Source organism: Penicillium arizonense (assembly GCF_001773325.1).
Source record: "Penicillium arizonense strain CBS 141311 chromosome Unknown PENARI_contig015, whole genome shotgun sequence".
Taxonomy (NCBI): domain Eukaryota; kingdom Fungi; phylum Ascomycota; class Eurotiomycetes; order Eurotiales; family Aspergillaceae; genus Penicillium; species Penicillium arizonense.
In genome coordinates this window covers 447,632-472,235 of record NW_019173292.1, presented here as the reverse complement: position 1 = coordinate 472,235, position 24,604 = coordinate 447,632, and the positions used below count along the sequence as shown (strand labels likewise).

The window sequence follows — 24,604 nt, the reverse complement described above, 5'->3', positions numbered from 1 at the left end:
GAATGGGAGACGAATAGATGTTTGCGTGTTGCGAGGTAGTCTTGGGTGGTTGCAGGCACAGTGACTGAAAGAGGGCCAGTTGGAACTTATCTTCCTCCTCATATAGACTCGGTGCAGGAAACAGGCGCTCGATATTCTGCCCATCTGGAAGGGCTTGGTTGGCGCTGGCCCACTTTACTCCCATCTACAACCGGCCCCGTACGTCTTTAACCTTAATGCCATCTATAACCCTGTTCCGCCGGCTATAGACGCGGGAACGAGGCTGTCATCATTTACACTACTGCTGTGGATCGGCCTATTTCCGAGGCGCTGCTCTTCATGCTACCAAACCCTTGTACTATTTAATGTCACATCGTACTTCAGCACACAATAGCAACTGCATCCCTCGCACCCAACGTCATTTCACAACCGCTGTGCACATCCATTCGAAAACCCTCCGCGACCCTACACAATGGCAGCATGCGGTTTTAATTTCGAAACCTTCTTCAACATCGTCAACGGCGGGCGCCGTGTTTCCGATAAAACAACCTTCAGCATTGACCCCTCTACAGAGTGCAGGCTATGGGAGGTGCCTGTGGCCACGCCGCATGATGTCGAGGATGCTGTGAAATTTGCGAACGACGCATTTAAAAATTGGTCCACCACACCTTTTGAGCAGCGAGTGAGCAAGATATCTCAGTGGAAACAGCTCTATGAGCAGCATGTCGAAGACTTCACCAAGCTGCTCATGGCAGAGTGCGGCAAGCCACGCTTCATAGCGGCTGGCGAAGCGAACGAGGTCCTCGCTCTCTTCGACCACAACCTGCAGCTTCGAATTCCGGAGGAGCGGATTGAGGATGATACGCGCATCGCCATCACGCGCCATGTGCCCGTCGGAGTCGTCGCTGCCATCTGCCCGTGGAACTTTCCTCTTGTTTTGTCCGTCGGCAAGATCCTGCCGGCATTATTGACCGGATGCTCGATCATCGTTAAGCCGTCCCCATTTACCCCGTACTCGGCACTTAAGATGGTTGAGCTGGCGCAGAATATCTTCCCTCCCGGTGTCGTTCAGGTGATTGGTGGCGATGACTCTATCGGCCCAGCACTAGTCGATCACCCCAATGTCAACAAAATCAGCTTCACAGGGTCCAGTACAACGGGCAAGAGGATCATGGCCTCGGCGGCCGGGACACTGAAGCGAGTGACTTTGGAATTGTACGTATACCCATTGGGAGTTACGTGGTGCTCAACATCCGAACAGGATATTCTTTCTAAGTAACACAATCTTTAGGGGCGGTAACGATCCGGCGATCATCTACCCGGACGTGGATATTGAGAAAACGGCTCCCGAAGTGGCACAGGGATGCTTTGTATTCTCCGGTCAAGTGTGTGTCGCCACGAAGAGAGTCTATGTGCACGAGTCCATTTATGAGCCATTCTTGAAAGCCATGGTGAACGCGACCTCCCGGATCGAGGTGGGTAAGGCCGACAGCCCGAGTACCACGATGGGGCCGATGCAGAACAAAATGCAATATGAGAAAGTCCAGGACCTGGTGGCCGACAGCACAACCCAGGGCTACAAGTTTGCCCTCGCCCCGCGCCCTATTACTTTCGGCAAAGGCTACTATCTCTCTCCGAGCATCGTCGACAACCCACCCGCGACGGCACGAATCGTCGTTGAAGAGCAGTTCGGTACGTTAGCACTATACGCCGGAATGTGATCGCCCCACTAATATTGTTTGATGCAGGCCCGATCGTGCCAGTCCTCAAATGGTCGGATGAAGCGGACGTCATCGCCCAGGCCAATGGAACCACTTCAGGCTTGGGGGCATCCGTGTGGAGTGCCGATATCTCTCGCGCCGAACGGGTTGGTAGACAGATGCAGGCAGGGAGTGTGTTTGTGAATTCGTGGGCGAAGACGACGCCGCGGGCGATGTTATCGGGACACAAGGAGAGCGGAATCGGGGGGGAGTGGGGTTCCCTTGGGTTCCTTGAGTACTGTAATACGCAAGTTGTGCATGTCTTCAAATAAGGGAGAAGTTAAGTTGGTGGCGCCGAGTCGATAGAGAATCCATGGAATAAGTCTTGGCACCCCGCATTTGCTTGTCCCGTCTATTGCCGCCAAAACCTTCGATGTCCGAGCTCCCATGCCGACGTAGATATTCTCTTGTGAGCGCACCTCCCGCCTCACGCTGTAAACTCTCATCCGCAATGACTCGCAGTCGAAATATCCGTCTCTACCGCGCGTGCCAGCGGTGTCGCCAGCGGAAGCTCAAATGTGATCCGTCAGTTGGGTGATGCCACTCTCTCATTGACGCTACTAACTGCCTCTAGAACGGCCTCGCCCGGTGGCACTAAGTCCTCGTGCCTACAGTGTGCCCGGGCCGGGAATGAATGTGTTCTTGCCGGATCGCGCCGTGGAGGTAATTTCTCGCGGTTGCGACGTTCACAACAGGAGAGCTCTACACTAGTTCGCAGGATCGACGCAAGTCACGATCCGGAAAGCCAGGCGGGCCACGAGCGGAAAAGACCTGATGATCCTATCTACGCTGAGCTCACCAACCCTGGTGATGCGCTTCAAATTCTTGCACAGCTTGCTGCAAATGACCTCCAGTGTCCGAATCCTCCGTCCGTCGCGGAGAGGTCCAACGCAAAGCGAGGCCATTACGAGACAGAACCTCCTAACGACGGCATGCTTAACTTCATGCAGCTGCCTAAAACCCAAGCTGCACTGTCTGATATGGAAACCTTCGTGATCGGCATTTTAGGCACGGACACGGTGTATCGGCTGTTGCATCTGTAAGAAACCCTCTGCAACTATACTCCGCGAATTTGGATCATGCTGACCGTCTAGCTATGCTACTAACCACCACACTTTCTGTCCTCTTGTACCAAAAACAATCCTAGCCACGGCGGATTTGCGCAAGCTAGCAGTTAACGAGCCTTTCTTACTGGCAGTAATTCTGACAATCGCATCCAAAGATGAGGCTGCATATCAGGACATCCATCGACAGTGCTGGCAGAATCTTAAGCAACATCTACTTGATATTCTAATGGCTGCACCATCAACTTTAAATGTCGGGTCAGTGGAGGGTCTCCTGCTGCTCGCTGAGTGGGTTCCCTACATGCACATCGAAACTTCGTGCTGTCCTGGGCCGTTACCTGGGAGTGTTAGCGCGGTTGAAGATAATATGGCCTGGTCACTGATTGGCCAAGCCGTGAGGCATTCGTACCTCCTCCGCTTAGATAAGGCATCCTTTCGGGAGACAGCTCTTGGGGAGTCGCAGGACCTTCAAAACCGAAAGCGCATGGCATGGATATGTATGTTCATCTTTTCGGTACGCACCAACTAGATTTTGGGAGATATTAACCTATTTGGTAGTTGTGTACATTGCAGACCGACAAATATCCGTCCGCATGGGGCAGTCTTTCTGGTCGCGTGGGCCTTCGCTCTCGACTCGCTTTACCGCCAAAGATTTTCCGAGTCTGTGCCTCAGTTCAGACTCTCAACACAACTACGCATCCGTGCTAGAAGCCACTATTGAGCTCACACAGCTCCTTCACAACGTACACGACGTTTTATACTCGTCTAAAGAGCGCCGCCTGCAAATGGTTCGGCGAGGGGATTACAACCGCTACCTTGACGATTTTCGGTGCTCCTTGTCGTCGTGGCAAACCCGCTGGGATGACCTAGAGACATCGCCAAAGCTGAATTGCACCCTGCGCATTGTCATGGAGTATGTTCGCTTGTATGCCAATGCCTTCTCTTTCCAGTCGCTCCTTTCAAGGGCAGTCCACGACAACCGCACCGTGGGAGAAACAACTCCTGGATCGACTGCAGAACCCAAGCGTCCTCTATCGCTGTTCCCTCGGGGCATCATGTCGACCGCAGAGGGCGCATATATCCTCGAAGCCGTGGATGCGTCCCGGAATATCCTGACAATAGCTGGCCAAACCAATCCTGAATCGCATATTCGCTACATGCCATTCCGTTTCTACGTGTAGGTGTAACGCTCCAAAGAGACTAAGCTGCTTTTGACAAACGGTTGCCTAATATTGAAGATAGATACACTGTCTACTCCGCTGTCTTCTTATACAAGGCGAATGTCTTCGGGGCCCTAGCACATGCGGAAAAGATTGAAATTGCCACCTTGGTACAGCAGTTTATCCGAGTGCTCGAAGGAGCTGCCACCGAAGTTTTCCACATTGCTAGCCGTTTCGCAAGTCTACTAAAACGCATGTGGCGTTCTGACAAGAAGCTTCCTTCTCTTATGAGGAAAACATCGTCCGACGTTCTAAGTCAAGTGAATAATTTACCAGCCCGATGTGCACCCCCCTGGAACACCAACTTGGTCGATAACCAGATCCGTCATGATGGTGCCTTCGAAATGAGAGTTCCTGAGCTTATGGATGTTCCAACGCCGGATTTCGACATATTTTGCCCTGAACTTTCCAGTTTGGAGTCAGAACTGGTCGGCCTTGGCATGGGCGCCTCTGACTTTCCAACACAAGGAGAGATGTATTCTAGGATATTCATGGATTTAGAGTAGCTACGGAAAATGGACACTGCTAGGCTGCCTTCCCAAGCGCAGCTTATTATGCCTGATCCTTGACCTGCCTTATTAACTCTTGTCTCTAGCGCGCAAAATGTGACATTAGGTAAAGCCCATTGAGCGTGTCTACTGGTACGGGCAGGTTTTGCAATGATGGGAAATACGTTCCCGAGCTTCTAGTTCTTCGTTTCTAACCATTCTTCATGCGTTCGTGAAAACAAGACGTCTCTGCTCTTCAAACCAATTTGCGGCTCTCCAGTGCTTACTTGTCCAAATTGAAACCTCCCTCTCGTTGGATAGCTCAGCCCTTACTCTGCCTCTGGCAACCAATTATAGTGCGTCCGTTGAGCAATCCCTCATATTTCCAGGATGTGTGAGTCAATAGATGACGAAGTTTATCCCCTTCCGGGTCGGACAACTAACCCTGAATCAGCCACTCGTTCCCTACAAACTGCATTTTCAACGGTGGGGGATAGCATTGGTACCGCCACTGCCATAGATCTTGGAGTACTGTGAGTGTTGCTAATAATGAAATTATAAAAGGTTTTCTGGCCTCATGACAACTCTCTGCAAGTTAATTTGGGATACCACGCTTGAATAGTGAGGTTCCCTAAGCTGGAGTATCATAGAAATTGTTTTTCCACTTCTTTATCGCTGCTCTGTCTGAACCATCTCGCTCACCTAGTCGACACTCTGACATATTTCGCATAGAGTTGTGAATAACGCCTTAGGTTTAGTATATGACAGGATATGCCGAGGAAAGTAGTTCGTTTTGGAAGTGGGCTTCTATATTAGCTAGCCCTTTGGGTTTATAGCAAAGGGCATCTTGCAGCTGAATTGCTAATAAATAACCTTACATTGATCCTGAAGTATCCTCAACATAGACAACTTCGTCATGCTCTGCTTGGTGAGACTTGTGGCTGGGCGTTCTCTCTTCATCCTGGCGTTTATCTACCCCCATGTTCCATGCTAGTTTAACACCCTTGAATGCATCTTCAACTTCCTCCAGAGTTCTCCCCGACGTTTCAGGGAAAACAAAGAAAACATGAAGGGTCATAGCGAAAGCAAAAACGGCAAAAATAATGTAAGTCTTCCAAGTGATGTTGACGAAAGCCGATGGGACGAAATAGCTCAGAGCAAAATTGACGGCCCAATTGCTGGCTGTAGATAAGGCAGCGGCTTTGCCTCGAAGTCGGAGAGGAAAAAGTTCCGACGGATACACCCACTCAATAGGGCCCCAGGTCGGGGCGAAACTTGCCACAATAAGATAGGAGCAAGCGATCACAAACTTTGCGGGCGCTCCTGTGATCACCCAGCTCACTTCTGGGATATGGTCCAGACCACCTGGGGGAGCCGGGGTGCCATAGGCCCCCATTAGGCCTGCACATACAGTCCACCAGATGGCAAGAGATATACTACCTCCTATAAGTAATGGGCGACGTCCGATCCGATCTAAGAACAGAAGTGCGGGTATTGTCATAACAACGTTGATCACAGAGCTGATGGACGAAGCCATCAAATTTGAATTGCCACTGAGGCCTGCCATTCCGAAGATATAGGTGATGTCTAAACTTTTCAGTGAGAATTTGATCACACAGGACGTGATAGAACTTACAATACAGAATGGCATTAATGCCTGTTAGTTGGCACCATACCTGGACGAAGACCACAATGTGTGTTCGCCAAATCATATGCGGCCGGAAAAGATCAAAGTAAGTGTTATCAGTCTTGCTGCGCTCCATTTCGCAGGCGTCTTTGAGTTGTTGGATCTCCAACTGGATGAACGCATCATCGAGGTTGTTGTTAGCATGAATAGACGAGATAATGTGACAACATTCATCCCAGCGATCTTCCTTTGCCAACCACCGCGGGGATTCGGGCGTAAACGATAGCCCTACCAAGAGTATAAGTCCAGGGACCATCTGGAGCCCCCAAGGCAGTCTGAAGGCAATGGAACCGGCAAGGAAGGAAGAGCCGTAGGAAATGTAGAACATGATCAAAACACCCCATGTGATGGCCCATTGCTGAGCGCCCATCACCAGACCCCTAAGATGAGGAGGTGCGAGCTCTCCGACATACACGGGGACTTGCGCAGAACATATTCCTACACAAACGCCGTTGATAAAACGGCCCACGATTAACATGGGAATGTTTTGGGAGGCGCAACAGAGAATGCTCCCAATAAGCCTGGCAGGACATAATGTCAGCTGTTTTCATGTCTGCTTCTAGTACGTGACTAACCATAGGACAGATCCCATTTGGATTGCCGATTTCCGGCCGAATATATCAGTTAGGAACCCCGACATCAATGCCCCAATGAAAGAGCCGCCAGACATGGAGGCCGTAATTCCACCTTGCACTGTAGAATCCGGCCCCGAGCAGTGGGTTTCGTCATTGAATGGAGGCCCATGAGGCCCCTGATTGAAATAACATCTGTATTGGTTGGTAGGAAGGCTATATCTGGTTAGAAACAGCTTGGTTCTTCCAAGGAGGATAACTCACATGGCGGACATCGAGGACAGATCAAAGCCAAATAGCGAGCCCCCAATCACAGCAATGACTGTGATGATATAAATATTCGTAATCATTGTAGCTGAGGGAAAAGAATGTAGTAGCGATGGAAAGAGATCAATGTAGTCATATATTTATCCGAGAATGATATAAGGCTTTCGTAAAGCAATTATTTTCTATTGTGCCTCATTATCTATATTTTTGGTCTAACTTGCTACATCTATCTCTAGCCGTCTATTACCCTTCCAACCCGTGTTCCACTAGTAAATCTTTTTCCTTCATACTTTTCCAGTTTGACTTTCGTTTTCACCATGCGGAGCTTGAAGATTGCTACAGGCGGCTCTAGACGGATATACAAAAGACGAGCTACTACCTCATCTAATGGTAGTGTTTCTGCTGAGCACGTAGCCAATTTAAAAAAGAGCTATCATGGAAACCATCGTCTGGTCTATGGTGGTCCCAGTTAAAGTCATTTCGGAAACCATCTTGTGCCGTCCGAGGCAGTCTAGCTGACGTGACATCGGTGAGCATTAGACACTGTCTCCGGCCATCTAACGCCGTCCTCAGAAGAAACACTATCTTGCCTTATGCACACCACTGTTAGCGGTTGATTTGTTTGAAAATACTGCACATGTTTTGAGTTGAACCCCAACCTTCTCTACCAGCAGTGAGTGAGGATCCGACGACTATAGACGGTTTGAGCCGGAGCTGGGCCGCCATCCATGAGTGCTCATAGGGTCACTCCGCACTCTAGATGTACAGACAGAAGTAGAGCGCATGTTCAAAGTTAAGAACTTAATTTGAAGTATACGTCTTTAGCTGCCAATCTTACCTTGTAGCTCTTTCCACATTCCGTTCCCCCGGCCAGGAGGAGGTTTTCCCTTGCTTGCTTTCCCCTTTCGTTTGCTAGCCAAGAACTGACTTGCATGCGGATTTAACCAATGCAAGGTGGTTATGAGATTGCTGCAGAAAGATCCTTTGTCAACAAAAGACCAAAGTGCCTGGCCCTGTCGGTTGATAAATTAATAAAGTATATTTTGATTTCGTACTGTAATTGGCGTCCTTTTAGCGAGATGAACAGCTTCGTAGGTCGGCCCCATAATAGTGCCTTAGTTGCCCCCTTGAATAAGCAAGCCTTCAGTGGAAGCCGTCTATTGCCGTTTTGCGGGCCACATTCAAAAATGTTAAGGTTTCGCCTTCTGCTCGGCTCGTGATTACTAATACCCTTTTTTTGTGATGGCCTTTTCACGAAATATCGCGATGAACAGAGCACCATCAAAGGAATTTTACAAGAGCTTGAACCACTTACAAAGCTTGGGACTGAGCTAAGACATGGAAATCCCTCTCTACAGTCTCAAATTGTATTGACGTTGTAAATGTTGCGTTGCCACCCCCTCATGGGGCTTAATCCCAACCGCTGAACCTCTATAACAAAGTTCAAATCCATTCATGGGTCAGTTTCCCCCCATATTTCCAGCGCGCCTCAACTTGCCTATACAGTACCCCCCAATATTCCCCTTTTCCCTAAATTGGATTGGAGAGCCAAAACAGTCTCAGCAGGATGCCGTTATTGGCTCGAGCCAGCGGTTCTCCGTGGTCCCCCACAGCTAGGTGTGAATATACGATGGATCTAGTCGCAATAGACTCTTCTCTTACCATACCTAATAACCCCCTGCCGCACAAGTGCCCGTGAACGTGCTGACCTAGAATCGTATATTATCATCCACTGTCAGTGTACTTGTCCCGGTCGTTGACTCAGGGAAAGTGTTGAATATCTCTGTGGTGCCAGTTTTAGTATCATCTCTGCTCTTAACTGTCGCATCTGAGCCTACGATATTTTTGCCTCGACCAAGATGAAGTGATAGGCGGACTGCTTTTCGTTGCTTGCCATTCTGCCACAAAGCTCTACACACCCCGCAGAATTATCCTGACGCCTCTATTTGACTGGGCAAGAGCCCTGATTCCACGCACAGGAAAACCCTCGATCATGTCTGGTACGCATGCCAAGCCTAGCTAGTTCGTCGGTTTGGGGAGCACTTTGGGTTCTTGCGGATCCGCTATAACGACTTCGGCTTGCATATTTGCTCGCGCTATATCAGTCGCATAGCCGCGAAACCAAAAATAAACCGTTACCCGGTTTACGTCCAAAGTTTTCATACGATGCGAAATTCTTTATTACAAAACCCTGATGAAATCATTGGAGGGTACCATGGCGGAACACTGGCTATCCGGATAGTAATGATAGTCTTTTCGACAATTGCATTATACAATTCTGTCGAACTGATCGTTCTTGTTTTTGCGTCATTCTCCCACTACCACGGCCTTTACTTTTGGGCTCTTTTTCTGTCGGTTGCTCTCGGAGTGATTCCGTACACAATCGGTTACCTCTGCGAATTTTTCTCTCCGTCCCCAGCATGGCTGTCACTTACCCTTGCCACAATCGGTTTCTATGTTATGGTCCCCGGACAGTCTGTGGTCCTCTATTCGCGACTACATCTCATCGTTCGCAACCACAAAGTCCTTCGCCTCGTCCTCTGGTTTATCATAATCGGCACCGTCATCCTCCTCGTGCCGACAACGACTCTTGTTTACCTCATTGTTTACGTATCGACCAAACCGATCATTAAGGGATACAATGTGATTGAGCGCATGGAGCTCGCTTGGTTCTGTGCACAAGAGTTTGTTCTCACGGGTATCTATATCTCAGAGACTGTGAAATTAATCAAGATTTGGCCGGGGAGAGATAGGCGACGCCTCAATATTATGTATCAGCTGCTAGCTATCAACGCTCTGATCATCATTTTCGACTTCACGCTGCTGATCCTAGAGTATGTTGGCTACCACTCGCTGCAAGTTACATTGAAACCAATGGTTTACAGCATTAAGCTCAAGCTGGAGTTTGCCGTACTTGGCAAGCTTGTTGCCCTGGTACAACCTCATCACGTGCAGCAATCTTATGACAGACAGCACGAGTGTCTGGATTTCGTGAATGCGGCGCCGCTAGCTTCGGATATCTCACAAGGCGCTGAGTGAGACGTGAGCCCGGCCTAGTCTCCTTGGAAATCTTGCAGATTTTCGAGTGCTAATTCCTCCGGTCAGCACCCAAATTATCGGCTTTCTTTTATCCCTATGTGCATGTCAAACCGGGTCTTTAGACTAAGAGCCTAGCATTACTTATCGTCAATCGCTTACTGTTGACTGAGCCAATACCGTGGTAGAGGTTTTGAGACCTCCAGTGCCAGAAAGCAAAGCCAGAAGGCACGATGCTTTGGAATAACGCGTACACATTTCTGTTGGCAGCAAACAGCAATAGCTTTGGATAGCTTTCCGTTTGATCCCGCTCAACTTCTCCTGCTGGGGTTAGAATATCATATATTCTACCTTTACGAGGCTGACGATTATCTTTAAACTTTGGATTTGCGGAGGATAAGCTAAGAGGACAATCGGCTTTGACCTGAAAGTGCTGAAGTCAAACTTCCGTTGAGGACAAGTCAAGAATCCTCCAATTGGTACCTCCCAAAAGGCCAGCGAGTGCTCCAACCATTTCATCGAGTTGTGCATTTCTTTGAGGTCTGGCCAAGGCGAGCCTGGGCAGTCCAGCAAAAGGCATTGGTGAATCAGCTGGTAGTTGGATAAAGCCGCCAGCCTCCGAGATTCTGGCCTATGATAAAATGGTCAAGATTGTGCACGAATTCAAACACATGCTTGACCACTTCCCACTCCCGTGGGGCTAAAATATCGTTGATTGGTACACACGGCCACTATATTTACAACGCGTTTTTAGACCTTATATATAGGTAATATTTATAATTAAGCTTATAATTTACAGTTTAAATAATAATAACATAGCAATTTTATAAGGTTTAATAAATTACGGGTGTTTACTAATAAATAGTCGTGCTCACCTCTTGTATATCTCTATATTCAAAATATAAATTCTACAATTGAACTCTTATTCGCTTTCTACCGGTCGTATTAAACTAAAAATAAGATGATATATAAGTTATCGGGCAATGTTAAAAGGATCCCTTCTTGTTGATATTCGGACCACCTCTCCACATACCTAACCTTAATTAGGGAAGGCGTAGTATTTCTTTTACCAATGTCATACTGTATACAACCCCCCTAGGAGTGCCTTAGAAATTCGAGGTAAATTTTTTTGAAGATGTCCTCAATTACCCCTGAAAATACTCTCTCGTGCCGCAAACGGAAGATCGGAAAATGGCCATAGCACATCAAAACGAGGCACAAGGGTCCGATGCTACCCTACCCCCTCATTCTGCCCATAGTAAACGGGGAACACCGCCTCACTATCAAAGTGACCCCCCCACCTTTTACCGTATACATCGTTAGTGCGGGGGCAGCTCGACGGGGGGGTATCTTTCCCCCTTGCATCCTTGCAACATAAATTGCGAGTTTTCCTTTTCCCATATTCTATCGGAATTCGTTACCAATAGAAATCATTCGTTCCGCTACTTAACAACTTTGAGTCCCGGACTCCAAATTTCAAACTCAACATGTATTCTCCCAAGGTCGGTGACAGGCTCGAGAGCCTTGATACACCATCCATGATTGCAGACCTCGATCTTATGGAGGCAAACATCAAGAAGCTCATGGACAAGCTCTTACCAACTGGGCTGAGCATCCGCCCCCATCTCAAAACAACCAAGAGTGCCATCCTAGCCGGCAAGCTCGTGAAAGCTGGCGCCAAAGGAGGCTGCGTGGCCAAAGTCAGCGAAGCCGAAGCCATTGCTGCGGCTGGCTTTGACGACTTGCTCATCACATGCGAAATTGTCGGCCCTGCCAAAGTCAAGAGACTAGTGGAATTGTTCCGCAAATATCCGAAGATCAGAATCGTGGTTGATAGCGAAATCGGTGCCTCAGCCATCAACGAGGCTTTGGCAAGCTCAGGAATTGCAGAGCCAATCACGACGTTGATTGATCTCGACGTTGGGCTTCACCGCACTGGTGTGTCACCCGGCGAACCTGCCCTGGCTCTGGCTCGACATGTCGGTGGTCTGAAACATCTGAAGCTTATCGGTGTCCAAGGCTACGAAGGTCATTTGCAGCATTTGCATGACAAAGAGGACCGCAAAAACCAGTGCCTAGAGTCTATGCAGATACTGACGAGTACCGCGGACTCCCTACGGAAGGCAGGCTTCAACATTGAGGTGGTCACCACGGGAGGAACTGGCACCGCCGAGTTCTGCGCTACCGTTCCTGGTGTCACTGAGCTTCAGCCTGGATCATTCATCTTCATGGACACGGATTACCGAAATGCCGTCGGCACCTTCTATTCAAACAGCCTCACCATTCTGTCAACGGTTGTGAGCAAGCAAGGCCCCCGGGCGGTGACGATCGACAGTGGATTAAAATCTTTGACAACAGACAGTGGACTGGCAGAGTGTAAAGACCCGAGATATGTCTATGGGGTTCTTGGCGATGAGCATGGCTCACTTATGTGGGAGGAAGGCACACCGGCACTCTCCGTCGGTGACCGTGTTGAGATGATTCCGAGTCATATTGACCCAACGGTTAATCTGCATGACTTCTACTACGCTTACCGCGGAGGTGTGATTGAAGAAATCTGGCCAGTTGATTCAAGGGGAAAGGTTCAATAAGTGATGAGTGTCAACTTACGAGAATACGGGTTACGCACTCTCCAGTCAACTTTGCAAATAGATGATTAATTTATTTCTGAGATTGCTTCTCGTATTTTTCTGGCACAATTGTTAATCAATATAGGTTAGTTTTACTTCGATGCCTGGAAAATACTTGTGGAGATAGTATCGATACCCCTAACACCTACTTCACAGGCGTATACCTGATGTTACCAATGAGATATCGTCCACACAATGCGAGAGAGAGAAAAAAAAAAAAAGAGTACTTGCTATGGGAGAAAGTGACATTACGAAGCTGGTAGTAAATTGAAACTCAAATTGATGTCAAAGAAATAAGATATAGCAAAAGATTACGTCCTTGTACGAGCCATATGCAAGGCCTGAAGGGAAGAATTCAAGTGCTATTTAGCTAAAATAACCGAAAGTTTGGCTCTTTTATGCGGGCCTCAACTGGGATGGTTAGTCTAAGCTTTCCGATATTAAGCCTGAGAAAAGGAAGTTTGTGGAGAATGTTTCAAGGTAAACAGGAGGTTTCTTCTTTACCATTTCCAGCTTTCTTAACATCAACCCCACAGCGGTTGAAAAGGGACGAGGCGAGACAATTCAGCGAAATCACGTCGGTAACACTCAGGCCATGTTTAGGGTCAGTCATAAGAAAATCAATGGCCTCGGGCAAGTACTCCGGAAGCTCCTTGTACAGCTGTTCAAGTCGCGAATCAAACGCCTGTGGTGGGTTGCCTGAGCACTCGAATGCTACTTGACAAATTTCTTTCAGCTTTTCAATTACTTGCATGCGACGCTCTGGCTTGTACCGAAAGAGCAACTTGCTTCTGTAGGGCGGCTATTAAGTCATCGCGTACCTGGAATTGCGGATTCCACTCTTAAGGTGGAAGAGACATGACAATTGGCTTCTTATTGACTGCACCTTCGCTCTGGCTTCTCGGGGTAGCTGGAAATGATAAGTTTCCATGGGCAATTACGGTAGAAGCAGGAGAACCAATTCACCTCACTCCACTTGTGGGAATCGCAGTTTGCTGAACACTGCTACTGGGATTTGGAGGCGTGGAAGTCATGCGTAAGTGTGGGCATCGCTAATAATGAGCTTTTTAGATGGTGCAAATGCGGTTAAGGATGAGTTCCCTCGGCATTTCGGTCCTAGCGGTGGGTATTCTCATTCTTTCTCTTTATCCAATGTAACTTGAAAATTGGTAATGTTTGTTGGGCTTTTGATATCTGGTACACTGACGGATAACTTTGGGTATTATTATATGAACCTTTTTCTTTGTAAGATCATTACATTTTTCATTGTACCAAGCTGAAGGGTTTCTTTCTTTCTGAGAACCATGCTAAAAGGTGACCGAAATAGCAATAGTGTGCTTGATAATGGAGGTTTCCATATTTTTGATCATTCCATTTTGTACGGGCCGAGAAGTTTCCAAATGTGCAAGTAGCACTGGCTCGTGGACCCACTGAGTGGGAAATGAAAGCGAGCAGGGAATCAGGGAATCACGGATCCTGTAATTCATAAGAATCAATCGCCAGCATTTCAGCCACGTGCTTCTATACGCTGCTTATGCATGTGATCTAGTCCGTCGCTGTTCTGGGAGACGCCAGAAGGAGAATGACACTCGTGATCGTTAAAGCTTGCTCAATTCCGGGAGAATGCTTTGGTTTTCAAGCATCGGAAAGATTGACCTGGCCACACAACACGACATCTTCACCAAATGGGTACCACTTGACGTTTGTCAATCTCGCAGCGGAAATAGCATTTCCTCCGTCATCGAACCGCCTGGCGGGTGACACGACTACACCACCCTGACCTAGCCAAGTTGGAGCGATTGTGACAATCACGGAATTCAGTAGAGACATATGAGAAGGGCTTAGAAGAGAGTTGATGACCTGGCCACCACCCTCCACCATGACGCTCAAAAGACCATTCGACTTGAGGGTGACAAGGAGATCATGCCAGTTGATTTGGTGCCGGCCAGCCTCAGATTTGGGCATTTCTAGCGAGATAAACCTTCCGCCATACTTCTCCAGCAGAGCTTGCTTTTCCGGAGGGGGTCGGTCAAGTGCTGTCACGATCCATGGCGCACGGCCGCGGCCCTCTCTGCAAAGCTGAAACAGTTTGCTATCATCAGAGAAGTCCCACCGGGCGGATGGATCAATGACTACTGGTCGCGGCTGGCCATTCAAGCCTTCATTACCGTAACCTCCAACTCCTGCAATGCGGCAGTTGAGACCTGGATCGTCTGCCACTGCCGTACCGACACCAATCAGAATACCATCGTGGCGTGATCGGAGATAATGTGTCATTGCCTTCGACTGTGGCCCAGAGAGGACCGTGCGGGCCCCAGGTGAGAGAGCAAGAGAGGAATCGAGCGATGTGGCAAAAGTGAGTGTGGTGAAGGGGAGATCATCGGCAGTGCCAACCTGGGGCGGAAGATGAGGGTTCAGGAAGACCCTATCGGACTCGGGAAAGTCCAATGCATCTCTGGGTGTTGGAGCCATCAGAAGGAACTAACGGTTTGCCTATTCAATGTGACATGAATGAAGAATCAACAATCTTGGTCCACATTGGCGGTGAGATTGGATTGATATGTCACCTCCCGTATTATATCCGGCCAATTGGAGATATCAATCACTCTGTATTTCACAACCCCTATTTCTCGCTATTTATTGGGCCATTTCAAATTACATAAGGGTCCGCGGATATAGTATATACCGGAAGCATTCGGATCATCTATAGACCCGGTTTCACGCAGTATTCGTAAGGTAATTCCGAATAATATTGCTGCCTCAGGCACTAGGGCCTGACCCCAACATCAACGACTTGCGTTATTGGACCGTCGAGGATGATCCCTGTCGCCCTAGTTGGTGCTAAAAGCGCATTTACGCGCTCCCCACCACAGATCATCTTCCAGCAAGGCTCCCTGGACAGCCCAGCTTACACCCCGTCAGCTTCCCCTGATCCACACTGGCCAGTATCAGGTTAGACCAATCATGGTAGAGGCATTGAGTGAGAAGAAGAAGAGGGCCAGTGTTCCGAAGGTCCGTACGGGCTGTTTGACCTGCAAGTGAGTTCCTAAATCAGTTAAGTTCTCAATGTCGGAATCTGTCCGATGCTAAATTGTCGTTGCTCAGGTCCCGGCATAAGAAATGCGATGAAACCCGACCCATATGTCACATGTGCAGCCGTAGCGGACGAAAATGCCAGGGATACTTGACACCCCCCGACGGAAGGACCCGTGAAGTCCGAGATGCACGTCATGCACGTACAACCGGTAGGACCTTTAGTCTTGTGCCAATGAACAAAGAAGCTGCGATGGCTGGTGGCCTGGTGGTCATGGTCGATGCCAGTCAAGTCGGACTATCCAACAAGGAGCGTCAGTATTTATCATTGTTCCGCTCGCACACCGCTGCACACTGCACGGGGTATAGCTTCGACCCATTTTGGCAACTCCTCGTTCATCAAGCTAGTGAAGGTTATCCTGTAGTTCGCCATGCAGTTATTGCTATCAGTGCTCTGCATCGGGAATTTGCGGACCCAATTGCCGGTCAGGATGACATGTTCGCTCTTCAGCAATGTAATAAGGCGATCGGTCATCTTCGGAAAGGCATCATAGAAGATGACCTTTCAGACCCATCCCATACTGAGAAGGTGTTAGTTGCTTGTGTTGTCTTGATTACCGTTGCTCTTTTTCAAGGCGATGTCGAAGCTGTTCGTTGTCATCTTCGATCTGGAACGAAGCTCTTATGGGAGTGGAGAAAGAACAACGCCAAGCATAGCATCGTTGCTCCAATTTTATTAAACACATTTGTGCAGCTCCACCTTCATTGGGCCAGTGCCACATGGATGAATGATTACAAGGGGTCGGATTGGCCCTTCCTTCTGGAACTCATCGATGATAACATACAAGATATTATGAAATACCCGGATGAACAAACCCGGCAAACGCTTCTCTTGCCCGTTCAAGCTTGGCTAGTACTCTTCAGCGACCCAACGCGCTTCAACACAAAGACTTTCGACTCCGCGCCGCCACAAGGCTTCATGTGGGACACTGTTTCTGACAAATTCCATCGATACAAAAACGGATACCAGAACTGCGTTGTTCTTCATAAAAACAGAGTTTCCACAAATGCTCCAAGACAAGAGCGTGCCATGTTGCTGCTGAAGATAAACAATGAGATACTTCACATCACCCTTACCTCCTTACACTTTACAGGTTCTGAAATGGAATGGGACACACTCCTGCCTCATTTTGAGGGAGCGGTCGACGCAACAGAAAAACTGTTAACGGATTTCAGTGGGATGCTTGATCCCTACTTTTCTGCCAAGGAGGGATGGATCCCAACACTTTTCATGACCGGGATAGCATGTCGGGACTGGTCCATTCGACAGCGAGTGTTGAAGATCTTCGAAACATACAACCGGCGAGAAGGAATTTACTCCACATCAGAAGCTCTGGTTGTATTGCCACGCATTTATGAAATCGAGCATGCCGGTATTGCTCCCGGGGAGATCGTGCCAGAGCACAACCGCGTCAGTATGGCACATGTTGAAGAAACGCCCAACCACTCCAACTACAAGATGAAGTCTTACCATTTACTATACCGCGACGTTAACAGAGAGTGGCATAGGGAGGAACTGCTCTGTGGCGACACTGCTGTTAGACACGCTTTGAAGGGCCGCTTTGAAGTGGCCACCTTGGTTTGCAACCCAGGTCGTGGCTTTGATGATTGAAATGACTGATAAAATCCACGTATACATGTGACGAGACATATCTAGATAGGAGAAACGGCAGCTAGAATAGAAACTGAGCCATTTTGGGCGGCCTTGTCACTGAAGATATGTCGGAGCGCACGCTATTCGCAGTCAGTAGATACACGTGCTATGTTAAGGTGCGGATTTTTATAGCATTGAACGCGTATAATAGATGCTCTGAGTTATAGTATCTGGTAACTCAATGTTCTGATTCCCCGGTCAGATGGCTAGAAGCCCTCACGGTGTGCAGGAATGTATATTGTGAAGTTTCTTTCTTTTTCTTTCCTTTTTAGAATTATCTCACGCAACGGTGCTCTTCCCTGTTCGTCTATCGGGATTTAAAAAGAAATCATAACGTGGTCTATCCTCGCTCATAGTCCTATCAACGCCATGATTGCTATTCTAACTTTGACCGGATCTCACTCTTGCCGCTGTTGGTATGGTCAACATCTCAGCATTCTCACCTTCAAAAACGTTCGCCCCACCTGATCTGAGACGAGACAATTTAGCGACCCGGTTAGAGTCGAGTGAGTGGGAGCTGCTGCTAACGCGGTTAAGGCTCTTCCGCACTCTTCCCATATAGCAATGGAAGAGAGGTTTAATTAGTAGCAAAGAGCCGCATATTATTGCCATGTCTAATTCCAAGACTGCCCAGATCAATGACATACCACTGCTGTCTGTGAAAAGAAAAATATATTAGATAGTGTTCTTGTTGAAAAATCCCTGAAATGAACGTGCTTACATGTCAGGTTATCCGTCAGATAATTTTTTAATTGAAGCAGACGCAGAATGCTAAATATGCAAACTCTTCATACGGGTCAGCTTTGGGAATTAATATCAAAACATGAACACTCACAGGCAGCCGATCAAGAAGAGGACTGTGAGTTCAATCTTTTCGCGCAGGCGCATTTGAAGCCTCCACACCACAGGAAGCGGCAAACAGAGAATGAGGACATCCTCTATCACCGAGAATACTCCGATAATTGTGTAAAGGGTAGTCTGTCCAGACATACAAGATCCTTCAATGCTTTTGATCCAGAAATACTGGACAGGCCAACATTGAAATGTGTTCGCAATTAGGGCTGTGATTCCCCAAGCGACGACGAAGATGATTAGAGCGGTTGCGCAACGTCTCACCCAGTCCACCACGCCTACTACTCTTCGGAGGAATATTAACATTGAAATTTTCACAAAGACTTGTGCTATCGGCCAAAATTCTGAAGGATCCAGTTGGCCTGGGTAATGATACAATGTCAGAGCAACGTCTTCAGACCCAAGTCCAATGAATCTTACCAGTGCGATGCGTAGCTTTTGCTCGCGAGGAAGGGCCCAGATCGACCCTCCGGTTCCGACGCCATGAATTGCGGCTATTACTCAGGGTTAACGATATTTTTCACAAAGTAGTAGTTTTGGCACTCACAATATACAATGCTGATCGCGGCTCCCCAAGTGCAAAGGAGACCGGCTCCCATCAGTGCATCCTCAATCCGTAATTTATAAGTTGCTAAGCAGCGGGAGTAAAGACGAAGAAGGAAACAAGCTGTCGCAAGACCTGTGCAGACGGTTGGGACAATGATCAAAACAGCTTCCCAGTGATCTGCTCGTGAGCGGGGCATGTCTACTTGACGCTAAGCACAATCAATATCGCATTCCCAAATCGCCGGGGTTAGATGGATGATTGTCGATTGAGTGGCCCCTGCCAAGCTCCAAAGCTCTCGATCGAGACCCCGGATTTCACTCTTGGCTAGATCTTAATTGTGGAGCTAGCGTTGAATGCCCAGAAGTTTTCCAACCCCAAGAAACCCATCAGATTTAATATATAAAGAGCAGCTCGGCGTTAAAGAGCTCGGCGTGAAAGAGCTCGGCGAATAAGTTCAGTACGGCCGTAGGCTTCATGGCCGAGATTGTGCCATGTAGGTGCTTCGCCTTGAAATTGTGGCGTTGTCAAACCCCGTTAGGAAGGACAAAATTGCTTAAAGAGCTCGGCGTTGAAGAGCTCGGCGAATAAGTTCAGTACGGCCGTAGGCTTCATCGCCGAGATTGTGCCATGCAGGTGCTTCGCCTTGAAATTGTGGCGTTGTCAAACCCCGTTAGGAAGGACAAGACTGCTAAATGGGTTTTTCCCGATCTTGATGTCATCTATTCCAAGTCTACTGTATACTACTGGTTGTGGCGATGGTTTGCGGCTTCCGCCGTTTATTTCCAGAAACGGATTGGATCTTGCCTAGACTCCGCAAACACCATTCTATCAAACCTAATATTCCGTCGGCCGATCAGATCAGGTATATTTTCAAGAATATTGGGCTTTCCCAATCACCGCAAAAATCAATTTCATCACCTGGATATGGTCCTGGGATGATCGAGTAGCATATGGTCACTTTTGTGGATATGAATAATGACCGATAAAGCAAGAATGGTAGGGATTGACAGGCCAGCCATATGTACAAACCTCGGTCTCTGATCTCCATATCCCTGTAAGTCTTTAACGCTCCGACTGTGGCGGAAGAGAGGCTATCGAAGGCTCACTTATCGTGCTGATCCGAACTACTCATTTTGATATTTGTTTATGGACTCTGGATTTAAGTTAATATACGCCACGTGCAGCACGTGTGAAACTTACACCGACATTCCTTGATAACTCCGCTCCTTTTTGGGTAAATCCAGACTAAATTTCAAAAGTTGGCGGCATACATGGATAGATGCCTTGCCCAAGAATTGATCATGTTCTCGGTGGAAACTTTACAGCTCCATTCTTAGTATACGCTTCATTGTATGTACGTACAGCGGGGTGCGGGGAACTTCTCGTGTTCGGAGCTGACAGCGTGGCAGGAAAGGCCTCGGGACGCTACAGTGACAATTGGACGGTTAAAGCCCCGGTTAAATGGCTAGACACCAGTGAAACTGGGCTTGTTTCTTCTATTTTATCCAACGGCATTCATAAACCTGATAGCTCACATCCAGTGTTTCCCTCCCAGTTCATCCTTCTTTGACCCCTGGATATCGCAGCATCATTGTCAATTATGCCCGATCCACAATCTAAATATACACTCACGGAGGAGCAAAAGCAGCACTGGCTTGATTATGGGTTTATAAAAGTCCCTCAGTGCTTCACTCGAGAAGCAGCCGCAGAGTTCACCTCCTCAGTTTGGACTCGCCTGGGCGTCTCACCACATGACAAAACTACATGGACGCAGGAGAAGGTGAACATGCCCGGTCACACGATGATCAGCGTGGAAAGTTTTGCCCCCAAAGCTTGGCATGCCATCTGTGAGCTCGTTGGTGGAGCGGATCGGGTAGCTGACTGGTGCAAAGACTGGAAAGATGGTTGGATTGTGAATATGGGGAAGCCGGAATATAACCCGGAAGATGCGTTAGATCTTCGATCTCTGAATGACTGGCACAATGATGGCGACTGGTTTGTTCATTTCCTGGATAGCCCCGAGCAGGCATTATTGGTTATTCCATTGTTCAGTGATATTAAGTCTAAGGGTGGTGGGACGGCGATTTGTACCGATGGCATTGGACTGGTGGCCCAATATCTGGTATGCACTGCTGGAAGAAGCCGTCTCTTGCATGATTGCTTCCATATTCAGTTTCATCCACTAACCTCAAGGGAATTCTAGTATGACCACCCCGAGGGGACGTGGCCGTCCCTCGCCTCTCATAATGTCCCAAATACTCCCAGCGAGGGACCAAACTTCTGGACTGAATGGGCACATTCTTCAACGCATACAAGAAATGATTCCTTTCATGAAGTTACTGGGGAAGTGGGGGATGTCTTTCTTCTCCATCCATTTATGCTACACTCCGCTTCTCGGAATCTCCGACGTGATATTCGCATTATTACCAACCCACCAGTGGCCCTCAAAGAGCCCTTCAATTTCAATCGTGTGGATGGTCAGTATAGTCTGATTGAGCAAAAGACTTTGAGAGATCTGGGTAGGCCCGAGGGTCTACCTGAATGGAAAATCACGGGCTCGAGAGAGCTGATCACTCCAACCCGTATAGAGGTTAGTTCTTCAATGAGACCAAATTTCTTGTTTGTAGTAACCCTTTATCTAGAGACAATCACAGATGGCTCTTGAGGAATTGGAACGGGTGAAACGGTCAGGCGAACCTATCACCAAGCTGGCTGACGCTAAACGTGTGGAGTACTACCCGTCATGATCTGAATCCCTGTCTCGACAGTGAGCTATGAAATTGAGTTAATTACATACGAACTATTTTAATTTAATCAATATAGCTTCATTATAATTGAGATGCTGGAACGATTCCTTGGGATAGTCCTCAGAAGCCTTTTTCGACTTTTTGGGAGGTCTAATCGGGCCGATGTCACATTCGTTTGCTTTGCAATCTACGAGTGTTACGAATTTTATATTACGTTGTTACAATTAGCTGTACCACGTACGGCAAAAGCAATTGTTTCTGGTGAAGCTTTACCACAATTCATTGGGATTGTGGACACGCAAATCAACACATGTCTACTAAGATCCCGGGAGCTCCCATATTTATGAGCAAACGAAGCTCATCAACGAATGTGCAGGGATGGTTGTCTTGAAAGTGCCATCGGTTGCGACACGAAGGGGGGCCAGGACTGTGAGATCATTTGCGTTGTTTGTCACGTAAGGCCGAGCATTTTTAATTCTCGCAGAGGTGTGAACCTTCAAACTGATATCATATGCCTCAGTAGCGTTGTTGATTGCCTGGGTCACAATGCTCCCATCGTTGTTAAGGAATGAGCTGACATAGAGTAACGGCGCGGAGCTGGTAGCCTCCACACGACGAGCACCTGGTCGAGCAAACCGACTGAACTGGGCGAAAGCCCAGAATCGCTTGCTTGGAATGACCTCGTCCCCGATAAGGTTGATAAGACCACTGTCAGTGGTTGAATTCTCTGCGCCAATCCAGTAGAAGAATCCGCTAACATTAGCGTCCAGCAGCGCGACCTGAATATTACGCGCCCATGTCATTCCTTCTCCCGTAGCACCTGTGTTGAAGAACGTATAGGGAGTAAACCCACCCGAGAGATCGGCCCACTCCGTCACCCATGTCTTCTTCTTAGTGGAGAGTGGGAAGTTAGGCACGGAGTTGTATCCATGTCCAGTGACGACGCTCAGGTAGTTTTCCGCAGGATCAGGACCGGCTTGGAGGCCAGCCATCATCTGCTCCTGTTCCTCCCAGCCAATTCCATCACAATAGTTGATTGCTAGATCCATGCCCGAAGCCTTGATTGTCTTTGCGAGAATACGGATAAACTCTGCCGCCTGGATGCCATCGGACAGCATCCCGGCATATGATGCGGCGAATTCAGGTTCATTCAGGAATCCGAGGTTCGTCACTTTCACCCCAGATTGCTTATAAAACCGCGCCCACTGGACCAGGTAGTCGGCGTATGCTTGCATCCAGCTGCCAGAGGGACAGGAAGTGTTGGTGACTCCACACAAGTACCCGCCGTTGTTTTCGTCACCATTTGTCTTCATATACCCTGGTGCCGACCATGCGTTACCATACAGCCGGACAAGTCCGCGATCGTAGGCTTCCTGGGCTAGTGGGAACTGACCGCTATCGTTGCGATCCCAGGAGTAATGGGGCTTTGCGCTCGGTAATCCGGGACTGAAAGGCTCGATGGAATTCATGAAATTGCTGTCCGAGCTATTGCTAGAGCCAATGCCGTTGCGCAGGATCGAGAATCCGGCGCCCCTGTCAATGCTAAACAGAAGATCCAGCACATACTTGGTATTTTTGCTGGTGAGACCTTCTTTGCCGAAGATGTCGTCAGCTCGTTGAAAAGCTTGCGAGACGCTGAATCCATCCAATTCTTGGAATTTGATTGCTGTGTTTACCGAAATAATTGCAGCTTTCGTAGAGGACATTGCAGCAGCGTGGGTATAGGCTACTGCTATTATCAGGCAGACGACAGTCCCAATGACTGACGACATTGTTCTGTAGGGGTTGTATTCTGAGTGTAAGTGGATTTTTTTTCAAGTCTGCGAATAAGTGCACCAGGGCTTTTAAAGATCAAGTGAGCCGTAGTCTGAGGGGGTGCCCTTGCAAGTTTATTGAAATTAGGCTGAATACCCCATGCTTTTACTCCACATCCCGCTGCCCTCCTTCGGGCTTGTGTCCGATAGGTGGTTGCTGTTAGGAGACTCTAAAGCAGATAGGCTTCCTGACGCTCCCCTCACGCTACGCAGAAACAGTATAGGACTATTCCTTATTCGGTGACACTCAAGGCTAGCTTGCCCACGAGTCGAACGGTCTCAGTGAAGAATTCACTAGTAGAATTTATCACTGAAGATCTGTGTCTGGCCTTGTATGAGAGTGGACTTCCTCGGGGCACGGGTCATTTTGGAAGTGGGATTAAAATGAGAGTGATCAATATCAAGATACTCTTACTTTCTGAGAAAGCCGGTGATGCGATTCCTACATCCCCTCAAATTATTGCTTTACAACATTCGGAAACCTCCACTGGCTGGCACCCCATGGCCATTTGCTTGCTGAATCAGTATCCCATGTCTCCTTCCCTCTGTTTCACCTCCTTCCCGACCATGATATTGCTTCACCGTTGGTATAGTATACTTCTCTCAAAGTCCAACTAGGAAAACCGCCACGCAGAAAGTAAGTGCGACTGGCACTAACTAAATACTTCAATCGATAACACTCTCACAGACGTCCTCTCGGCAATACGGTTCAACTACACGACATGTTGCAGAACGACATCTTCGCATATCCCCCAACACCCAATATCTGAGTCTCAGTTGCGCATAACCTCCGAATCTCTTTGGTGCTGTGAATATTTTTCCGATTGCTGAAACCAAGAGGGATGATTTACAGCAGGCCTATTGCTGACGCTAGCGGGGCTAGATTTGAGTCAAAAGCTCTCGGTCCATCCAGGCACCCTATTTCTGAACTGCGGATGAAATGTGTGGAAAACCGCCCACCTGATGATGTTTGTTTCTGCTTCTGTCAGCTGCTTCTGTCGTCACCAAGGTCGGGGTTCCGATATGTGTCCCCCTGGAGTACTGCTGAGTTTGGATGACAGACTGTGTTGCTTTCCGGTTGGCAACATGCAACGATGCTGGTGAAATTTCCAACGAGCAAATGCTTCTTTGCAAATCTGGTACGTTTCAGTCCAAGAAAGGAGGGAAGTGGTAGGACTTAAAGAGCCCTTTTTC

General features: G+C 48.2%; 10 protein-coding genes across 10 annotated transcripts; 6 read left to right on the top strand and 4 right to left on the bottom strand.

Moving 5' to 3' along the window:
- Nucleotides 1-451: 451 nt before the first annotated feature.
- PENARI_c015G00306 (aldehyde dehydrogenase family protein) lies at nt 452-2,011 on the top strand (the record flags this gene model as incomplete). Its single annotated transcript, XM_022633661.1, has 3 exons — nt 452-1,194; nt 1,271-1,671; nt 1,728-2,011. 3 exons carry the CDS (start codon nt 452-454, stop codon nt 2,009-2,011), a joined length of 1,428 nt encoding a protein of 475 aa, XP_022486270.1.
- A 179-nt stretch (nt 2,012-2,190) lies between these two features.
- On the top strand, nt 2,191-4,529 carry PENARI_c015G07483 (Zn(II)2Cys6 transcription factor; the record flags this gene model as incomplete). The annotated part of the gene is made up of 5 exons (XM_022633819.1): nt 2,191-2,264; nt 2,314-2,778; nt 2,834-3,300; nt 3,362-3,980; nt 4,046-4,529. 5 exons carry the CDS (start codon nt 2,191-2,193, stop codon nt 4,527-4,529), a joined length of 2,109 nt encoding a protein of 702 aa, XP_022486262.1.
- Nucleotides 4,530-5,385: 856 nt separating this feature from the next.
- Nucleotides 5,386-7,120, bottom strand: PENARI_c015G07815 (sugar porter family MFS transporter; the record flags this gene model as incomplete). Its single annotated transcript, XM_022633825.1, has 4 exons — nt 5,386-6,098; nt 6,148-6,719; nt 6,774-6,986; nt 7,035-7,120. The coding sequence occupies 4 exons, from the start codon at nt 7,118-7,120 to the stop codon at nt 5,386-5,388; spliced, it is 1,584 nt and encodes a 527-aa protein (XP_022486250.1).
- A 2,377-nt stretch (nt 7,121-9,497) lies between these two features.
- Nucleotides 9,498-10,076, top strand: PENARI_c015G05256 (uncharacterized protein; the record flags this gene model as incomplete). Its single annotated transcript, XM_022633774.1, has 1 exon — nt 9,498-10,076. The coding sequence occupies one exon, from the start codon at nt 9,498-9,500 to the stop codon at nt 10,074-10,076; it is 579 nt and encodes a 192-aa protein (XP_022486218.1).
- A 1,484-nt stretch (nt 10,077-11,560) lies between these two features.
- PENARI_c015G12369 (DSD1 family PLP-dependent enzyme) lies at nt 11,561-12,664 on the top strand (the record flags this gene model as incomplete). Its single annotated transcript, XM_022633933.1, has 1 exon — nt 11,561-12,664. One exon carries the CDS (start codon nt 11,561-11,563, stop codon nt 12,662-12,664), a length of 1,104 nt encoding a protein of 367 aa, XP_022486367.1.
- Nucleotides 12,665-14,338: 1,674 nt separating this feature from the next.
- PENARI_c015G00655 (RibD family protein) lies at nt 14,339-15,175 on the bottom strand (the record flags this gene model as incomplete). Its single annotated transcript, XM_022633668.1, has 1 exon — nt 14,339-15,175. One exon carries the CDS (start codon nt 15,173-15,175, stop codon nt 14,339-14,341), a length of 837 nt encoding a protein of 278 aa, XP_022486252.1.
- A 492-nt stretch (nt 15,176-15,667) lies between these two features.
- Nucleotides 15,668-17,408, top strand: PENARI_c015G04116 (Zn(II)2Cys6 transcription factor; the record flags this gene model as incomplete). The annotated part of the gene is made up of 2 exons (XM_022633750.1): nt 15,668-15,741; nt 15,809-17,408. 2 exons carry the CDS (start codon nt 15,668-15,670, stop codon nt 17,406-17,408), a joined length of 1,674 nt encoding a protein of 557 aa, XP_022486473.1.
- A 41-nt stretch (nt 17,409-17,449) lies between these two features.
- Nucleotides 17,450-19,045, bottom strand: PENARI_c015G11119 (uncharacterized protein; the record flags this gene model as incomplete). Its single annotated transcript, XM_022633907.1, has 3 exons — nt 17,450-17,530; nt 18,723-18,796; nt 18,850-19,045. The coding sequence occupies 3 exons, from the start codon at nt 19,043-19,045 to the stop codon at nt 17,450-17,452; spliced, it is 351 nt and encodes a 116-aa protein (XP_022486266.1).
- Nucleotides 19,046-20,449: 1,404 nt separating this feature from the next.
- PENARI_c015G10897 (uncharacterized protein) lies at nt 20,450-21,596 on the top strand (the record flags this gene model as incomplete). The annotated part of the gene is made up of 3 exons (XM_022633899.1): nt 20,450-20,971; nt 21,053-21,439; nt 21,492-21,596. The coding sequence occupies 3 exons, from the start codon at nt 20,450-20,452 to the stop codon at nt 21,594-21,596; spliced, it is 1,014 nt and encodes a 337-aa protein (XP_022486326.1).
- A 341-nt stretch (nt 21,597-21,937) lies between these two features.
- On the bottom strand, nt 21,938-23,368 carry PENARI_c015G01187 (uncharacterized protein; the record flags this gene model as incomplete). The annotated part of the gene is made up of 1 exon (XM_022633682.1): nt 21,938-23,368. The coding sequence occupies one exon, from the start codon at nt 23,366-23,368 to the stop codon at nt 21,938-21,940; it is 1,431 nt and encodes a 476-aa protein (XP_022486484.1).
- Nucleotides 23,369-24,604: the final 1,236 nt, after the last annotated feature.